The sequence below is a fragment of the Gigantopelta aegis genome, chromosome 14, assembly GCF_016097555.1.
Source record: "Gigantopelta aegis isolate Gae_Host chromosome 14, Gae_host_genome, whole genome shotgun sequence".
Lineage (NCBI taxonomy): Eukaryota > Metazoa > Mollusca > Gastropoda > Neomphalida > Peltospiridae > Gigantopelta > Gigantopelta aegis.
This window is the reverse complement of record NC_054712.1, coordinates 40494302-40503417: the sequence shown is the minus strand read 5'-3', so window position 1 is coordinate 40503417 and position 9116 is coordinate 40494302. Positions and strand designations below refer to the sequence as shown.

The 9116-nt window shown below is 35.2% G+C and overlaps 1 protein-coding gene across 1 annotated transcript in view; it reads left to right on the top strand.

Moving 5' to 3' along the window:
- The first annotated feature begins 8717 nt into the window (after positions 1-8717).
- The window catches only part of LOC121388111 (guanine nucleotide-binding protein G(s) subunit alpha), a 79733-nt gene continuing 79334 nt past the window's right edge, over positions 8718-9116 (top strand). Inside the window, exon 1 of the mRNA XM_041519329.1 lies at positions 8718-9089. Coding sequence (XP_041375263.1) covers positions 8954-9089 — 136 coding nt within the window. The 5' untranslated portion in view covers positions 8718-8953. The remainder of the gene's footprint in view (positions 9090-9116) is intronic.

Sequence of the window (9116 nt, the reverse complement as noted above, 5' to 3'; positions counted from 1 at the left end):
ATACATTCACTTAAGTACGTTTATGAATATGGAGCCTGGGCCCCGTTCCACGAAGCGATCTTAGCCCTAAGATTACCTTAAGCGCATAGCTACCCTATGCATTTAAGTTGATCTTAGGGCTAAGATCGCTTCGTGGCACGGTGCCCGGGCCATCATCTAGGAGCAGCCAGTTGTATGTTTTGAAATTGTTAACACACGTACATGTGTAAACAACCACGTGTTATAAAAAAAAAAGTAAAGCATGGTGTTACTCACCAACGGGTGTGTAAGAAGTTACATTTATAGCAGGTGCATCTGCCAGTGCAGTTATTATTATTTTTGCAGGCACATTTTACAAGTTTACGGTACATCTTGGGTACCTATGACAGTACAATCATGTCAGGAGCCAACTATACTCTCTCACCCAGCCCCGATGCTCAGAAGAAAGAAGGAAGGAAATGTTTTATTTAACGACGCACTCAACACATTTTATTTACTGTTATATGGCGTCAGACATATGGTTAAGGACCACGCAGATTTAGAGAGAAAAAAACCGCTATCGCCATTTCATGGGCTACTCTTTTCGAATAGCAGCAAGGGGTATTTTATATGCACCATCCCACAGACAGGATAGTACATATCACGGCCTTTGTTACACCAGTCGTAGAGCACTGGCTTGCTTAGAAGAGGGCACTTCAGACATTGCAAGTAATGTCTGTTCTGCCTGAAATGATGCACGTTTAGGATTCTGTAGTGGAGAAATCCTGGTTGGGATGATGTTTTCAATTTTACGATTTCAAAAAGCGAATAGTCGTTTTCTTATCTTGCTAAGTTTTTGCTTTGGTGATGTGCCTTCTTTGTACAACAACAATACAAAACGTTTTTAATGTATCATTGTCGTCAGTAGTCAGCTGGTTTGGTGAAACAGACATTACCTAAAGAAAGTAAAGCTAAAGTTTGTTTTGTTTAACGACATCACTAGTGTCCATTGATTTATAAATACTCGGCTATGGATTTCAAACAATTAATAATTTTGATATGTAGTCTCAGAAAGGAAACCAGCTACATTTTGTTTCCATTAGTAGATAGGGATATTTTATATGCACCATCCCACTTTTGATATACCAGTATAAAGAAGTTTGACAACTTACGAGGTCCTCGTGATATACCAGTCGTGATACACTGGTTGGAACGAGAAATAGCCCAATGGTAGGGATACATAACAGTGTAGTATCTAGTGCAACGCCGCCACCACCACCCACTCACTTACCCACCCCGCAATATTTTCATGAACATGTCATTTCTTTTTATCTCCTGTATGAGTACGAGGACAGGGACTTTTTTTGTAGCATTCTCTAACTATATAAAAACTACACCAACTAAACCCAATATTTACTCAATTAACAGACACTGAGAAACTATTCTTTCTACTTCTCTGCCCAGCACATATTGCCCCAATCATAGGGCAGTATTGTTATGAGATGTTTCAACAAAGACGTCTTCTACTTTCATTTGCTAGAACTCTTACCTAATGACATTGTCACTTGTTAAATTGTGTTACTAGTATATAAATTAAGATTGTGTTAGGATATTGTAACAATTGTAACATGTCTTGGCTTTCTTTTCTTGCTCTTGCTATTGTTGTTCATTATCTGTATAATTCATATATGGAAATAAATGATTGATTGATTTAAGATTTTGCTTCAGTAAAATATATATTTATAAGAGAAACAGACTACTGTTAAAGTTTGTTTTGTTTAACGACACCACTAGAGCACATTGATTAGGCCTATTAATCATTGGCTATTTTATGTTAAATATTTGGTAATTTTGATATATAGTCTTAGATAGGAAACCCGCTACATTTTTTCCATTAGTAGCAAGGTATATTTTAAATGTAGCATCCCACAGACAGGATAGCATATATCACGGCCTTTGATATACCAGTCATGGTGCGCTGGCTGAAACGAGAAATAGCTCTATGGGCCCACCGACTGGGATCGATCCCAAACCGACCGCGCATCAAGCGAGCGCTTTACCACTGGGCTACGGGATTGACTACTGATATGAGAGTGTAACTTTTAAACAAGATATCCTTTCTTGAATGACAGCATCATTACGTACATTTATTGTTAATAGAATGAGGCTATCAACAATTATAAACAGCTAGTAACCTCAATTTGCGGTGTGCTGTAATCGCTATAGCAATAGCAGTAAGCACAATATTCTTTACAAAACATGACGTAATTAGAAACCTTATTTTATGTCCAATTGTGCATGTGCAATACCGACTCGTGAACGTAATGTACTGATTAATCGAAAGAGGTTATCTGGTGTCAGAAATATTAAGTGTTGATTTGAACAATAAACTAGTGTGTTGCGTCAAATGATGTCACTAGCATCTATGGACTTCAAATGCGCGAACGACGATTCACATATTGCATATATGGGGAAAAAAATATACGAGTTTCGGCACAGATTTCAGTCGATTTTTCTGTCGTCTCGAACGGAAAATACCGAAGTATGCCGAAGCAAAAAGTCAGATATTCGTTCACGATAACAGATTTTTTATTTACGCTTGTAGACATATATCCGCATTGTATAGTATTTTAAAAACAAAACAAAAAACAACGAGAAAAGATACACCAGGCAGTCAAAACAATAATTATTCAAAATAATATCTTTAACAATATAATAATTTTAAAACAATAACAACAACAACAACCACGAATTCAATTAATATCTTATCTGAAAGATGTGCTTATGTAATGACTTCCTGTCAAAAAAAAATTTGTTTTTTTTCTAATGTATAGATTATGTCTTCAAATTGCATGTCCATTAAAACTATCAGTCTAAAAATGTCTTTATTAGTGCGAAAAAGAAAATCGGAGTCTAAAATACAAAATAGATGGAATCTGTTGACAAAATAATGCTAACATAAACTATCACAAAATACAGTTAAGACCATAACTAGTCTTAATACATATTAAAGGAATTTATAAAGTCAATTTATTTAAAAACTATATAACAAAGTGTGATTATAATAAAATGTAAATTAATACTAACTAATCTCAACAAATAATACTAAAATATATTTTAAATATTTAAAATGAAATACTACTTACTATTATACTTAAAAGTCAATCCTTAATGCATAATAAACAAATGCAATAAATGAATGGAATAAAATAAATGCATAAATGTTTAATGACACCGCAGCAAACAAATACACATCGACTCTGGGTGTCAAACAAAGGTAAGTATTTATATGAATATGATTACTGAATGGAAGGAACTTTTGTGAACTAAATTATTAGTCTGATAACAAACCCTAAAGCTAAGACTGTTTGAGTGAGTTATCAAAATACCCCAATATATGATTAATATCTAAAGCTATGCAGTAACTATTGTATATGAACATACTTATTACATCACTGAAAGATAATACGGCCTTCTAGTTATAAATATACAATGGAAATGAATGAATGAATGAATGAATGATATATTATGATATGATTGAATAAAAAAGAATGAATATTTAACGACGCCCAAGCATAAAAAAAAGAAGAAAAAGCCATCGCTTAAATGATGTTTGAAACAAAATCATTGCAAAATTATAAAATTAACAATAAAATACAGTGTACACAGATGTGAGGGGGTCACATTGTTATTGATGAAAAACACAATGAATAATATTCGCATGACAACAAATATAAAATCTTTAAAGGACAAACACAGATTTTATGGTCAGACCATGGAAACAGAACACATTTCCGTATAAAAATAATGCTGTTTTTACGAGATACAGAAGGTTGTGCCGTACTGGCCTCTCTCAGGAATAGCCATGCAAATGTTGACACCCCTGCGACATTAAATAAAAATTAGTCATATCGGGCAAAATAAATAAATAGATGGATAGATAGATAGATAGATAGATAGATAGATAGATAGATAGATAGATAGATAGATAGATAGATAGATAGACAGACAGACACATATAGGTTGATAGATATTAGTAGATAGATAAACCGACAGACAGACAGACAGACAGCAGGCAGGCGGGCAGGCGGGCAGGCGGACAGGCAGCCAGGCAGCCAGCCAGACAAATTAAATAGGTAGACAGATAGATACATAATAGAATAGAATAGAATAGAATAGAATAGAATAGAATAGATAGAGATAGGCGTGCAGATTGAGGCTCATTGTGGGGGTCAAGTGGCAACTACCGTACTATCAGCTAATTTTGGTATTTCTTGATAGTATATGTCCTAACTATCTCACAGGTGAAAATTACCCAGAATACCTGTGGGGGAACATGCTAAAATTACGTCATCAAAATGGCGACCATATTTAGTATATTTTTCAAGCAGCCCAGTAAAATGATGTAGACGTTCCAGATAAAAGCATCAAATCCCGTCCACAAGTTGCCAGTGCTACAATTTTCAACTTTTAATATGAACCACTTGCCCAAATAATATTATGGTGGCTAAATTGGATTTTCAAGATGGCCGCCATAACAAACTCTATTAGGACCAATATCTCAGCATCCATTTGTACATATGTTTATTGCCATATATGTATTTTCTATTTGTTCATAAATGTATGCATTGTAATTCTGTATTGTTTGTACCTGAGGGCCTCAGGGAAGATTAGCTTTTGCTAACTGTGTTACCCTCACTAAATAAAGAATTTATTATTATTATTATTATTATGCCACATAGGATCGCAATTATTTGGTCTAAACTAACGAAATATAGAGAAATAGTATTGAGGAAAACAAATGTCTATTGTGCATTGCCAGCTTCTTGCTGTATTATCGTTGTGTTTTAGATAGTCTTTAAGAAGAAACTGTACTAAGAAAAAAAAAATTGTTTAACGACGCACAAAACATTATGGCTTTGAAAATATGGTTACGGATCACAGAGATAATTAGAGAGGAAACCCGCTGCCGGCTCTCCATGGATTACCATTTTTGATATGCAATCAATGAATTCACGAGAACGTACTGGAAAATACATACGGTAATATATTGTAGTCATGGCACAGATTAACACAATTAACAATTGCAATATGTAAAGGTATATATTAATGAAGATGCTTTGCTGATATCATACGCCACTGCACAGGCGTTGATTTATTATTATTATTATTAAAACTATAATTATCACAGTCACAAATACATTTCAGTACACTCCAGTGCAGCACATCTGTTACCGTATCACCTCAGACTTGAAACTACACTTAACGGTTCACTTCCATTTGGTTGAAATGCCTTTTGGTCGAACAAGAAAATAAATTATAAAAAATAACGAGTAAATCGCTAATCATCTAAAGGTCGCATCCATTTGAATCAGTCAACATTTCTTTAACAGAATAACAAGAAAGACATAACAATAACATGTTATAAAACTATCACATTTTAATGAATATTTCAGTAAATAATACTCGAGGAATAGTTTGAAAGTTTGAATGTCATTGTGTGATTAGTGTTATTGTTATCCGAGTTTAATATTAATATGAGTTAAAATAGTACTGGAATACACCTTGCTTAACATTATTAATCAGTCACAAGGTATTTTAAACAAATGCAAAACAAAATAGAGACATCTCATTTAATATATTAGTTAATATAATTAAAAACTTTACCTATTTTACTATTATTATTAACAGACCCAAAAGAATAGAAGCTTGGTCGTGTCATTTTAAGCAAATCCATTTATTAAGCACCCAAACGTCCCCAGTAAAGATTGTACCGACTTGTCCATTATTATGACGGTAATGCTATGACTTTATCTTTAAGACCATTTGCAATGGAGACGTAGACGTAATGGGATGACACCCATTTAACTTACTGCAGGTCTTGGAAGCCTCAAATAGAAAGGCTGTCTTTATCAAAAGTCCATGCTCACCCCTCCACCGAGTGGGTGCATTTTGGTAACTGTTCACTGGTGATCCATAATTTATCTTGGTAGGCAACCTGTTTTGAGTGCTGCAATCGGACATCCTGGTGTACATGAAATGGTTTCTATCGTCTTCCCCTTGCTTCGTTGACCATTTTCAGGTCACTGAATTTATCATACAAGATAACTGTAATGCGTTTCAGTAGCTGGACATATGGACCATCTGTATCTGCTTTGGTGTAAGAGTTGAGTGCCATATTGGTAAAGACACAGGTCACATCAGGGTAGCCCCTGCGCGTACTGTAACCTCACCGTGGTGCAGGGGTGTAACATTATCTTTGAGAATGGCCAATACAGCACAATTTGAAATTTTGATTAAAAGTCAGTACCTATATGTGATATTTGTATTTTTGCACAGTTCTTTGCACTGTTTTTATTTAAATCTAGAATTTTTATATTGATGTTGATCATCATCTTATTGGTTTGCATTACCATAGTCTGACACCCAATAGCCGATGTATTTTTCGTGCTAGGGTGTCGTTAAACATTCATTCATTCATCAGGGTAGCAGTTCCGTACACACCAGACTGGCCATCTAATTGTTTTCCGAAAATAACAACAAAGTAGTGTTAACATCCTCTGAAGATGTTTGATGATCAGCAAGGCCAGGGATTTCACTTTAGCCAGGATGCCTGCTTCCTTGGATATCTTTTCTTTGCTTTTCTCTCGTGGATACTTTGATTACTGTCCATGATGTATATGTCCTATACCAAGGCAAGGAGGTCGGTATTGGATGCAATTATGGGTTTCCATCGAATATTGGACCCGACATGGGAAATGATTACTCGACAAACACTGTCCATATCACCAAATAACCATCCATATAATTATGTTTATGTCAAAAAAAAGAAAAAAGAAAAAGACGTGGCTAGCATACTTATGAAATGTCAGGTTACTGGTAAAAACAAGGTTCTATGAACCTGGCCTGACATTTTACGTGATCTAACCAACAAAGAGGAACTATTTGTATTCCACACTACCAATATTGCCACCGTAGACTGCCACGAACAGAAATAACCAATACATTTGGTGCCACAGGTATTCTTCAAGCAAATGTTCGTTCAATGCCACCATGTGACTACGAGGAATCAGACATCACCCTTTTAATTTATGTGCAGAACGTTATTATGAACGACTGTACAAGCTATCTTGTGCGCACTGCTAACACAAATATATACTAGTATGTCGTCCCAATCGGCAAGAAAGAAATGTGAGAATATGGTTTGCCTGTGGTACATGTAAATACTTTACATCACGTCAATGGTATATATGACGTCCTGGGAAAAGAGAAATACATGTCCCTGCTTCTTTTCCATGTGTGTGTGTGTGTGTGTGTGTGTGTGTGTGTGTGTATTTGTGTGTGTATGGTAATAATATATGCTTGCATGAGTGGGAGTGTTTGAAAGAAAGTTATTTATGTTCATAGCTAGATATAATCAAAAAGACAATTAACACTAGGCATATTTTGAGGATACAATCGGACACTAAATATCAGGCTCCAAAATATAATGCAATGTTTTTTAAATCGCTAAGAAGCAGCATTATTGGCCTGGAGACAACCATATTGGAAGCGCTCTTTGCTGTTTAAACATTTATTAATACTTTAAAAAAATGAATAAATGTTGTTTTTAAACTATATTATAACATTTCCAAACTTAGTAAAGGCTTGAAATGCCAAGCAATTAAAGTGAATGAAGACTATCGGAACTAGATGCAAAAATATCAAAATCGAGGCGGCCATATTTATGACGTCATTTGATCATGTTTCCCCCACAGGTATTCTGAGTACTTTTTACCCAGGAGCTAGTCAGAACCCATACTTTCATAAAATAAACGAAATTAGCTGGTAGTACGATAGTTGCCACTTCGGTCATTTTTAAAGAGACAGATGGACGGACAGACAGACATGTAGATAGACAGAGATATAATAAAAGAATAATAATGAAAAATAAGAAATAGTAAATATAAAATAAATAATAATAACAAGTATTCTGAGACTACCTGGTCTATCACATTTTCGTATCTCTTAAGTTCAAGGGCTGTAAATCTGTTAAAATGAGTTTACAAATCGTCATGAACATCAAACGTGATCTCTAACTGCACATAATAAAGTTATACCCAAACTTACAGCTCAGTATCTTGAGGCATTGCAAACAAAAATCCGGTAAACTATATGTGCGTCAGAAAGACAGACAGACGGACGGAGACAAAACACAGTCCCCTTCGGTTTGACTTGCAGGGGACTAATAATAATAATAATAATAATAATAATATTATTATTATTATTATTGTTATTGTTATTGTTATTATTATTATTATTATTACTATTATTATTATTATATTGTTGTTGTTGTTGTTATTATTATTATTAACAACAACAACAATAACAACGACAATAGTAATGATAATGATGATGAAAACAACATGATACATCAGCAACAACAAACAACAATTTTAATAAATGAATGTTTTCGTCATCAACGAATATGGCCTTGATATAACATATGTGTATGTTTGTTGCCATTTGTTTTAACTAAACAGCAGCAAATCACGGAGAATAACGTCTTGCAGAGAGAAAAGAGATAATTATATAACTCCAGATTGCATCTTCAATGACAATGTGAGACAAGTGTCACTAAATAGACTGCATCTGTAAAGGTTATTAAAGTAGGTCGTCGCAAGCGCTCGCAAGCGCCTTTTCCTACAGAACGAATAGCAGTTATACAATTTTCCCGGCATTCCAAACACTAGCCCCACCCAGCACATGCCTGTCAAAGCGATGTTGAGTGTGGTATGTAGTTATCAATGTCGGCACGGGATTGTATACAGTTTTCATGATATACCTGGAGAGAAACCGTGAGGGCCGGGAAGTTACGCCCTCTAGCCCTGGACACCAGGTCTAGAAGGGAAGTGGGGGATATATCTTACTGTTCTGACATTGGATACCTAGACTTTTTATCATTCTGCGGCACGAGAAGGAAACTGGCCGACGTCGAGCCAGTATTCGAGGCAGTATGGGGTGCTTTCGCCAGTTCAGAAGTCAAGAGGACGAGGACGATAAAATGCGGAAGGAAGCAAACAGAAAGATCGAAAAACAGTTACAAAAAGACAAACAAATATACCGGGCGACCCATCGGTTGTTATTGCTAGGTATGTGGTTGAAATGGCGGCGTTTAA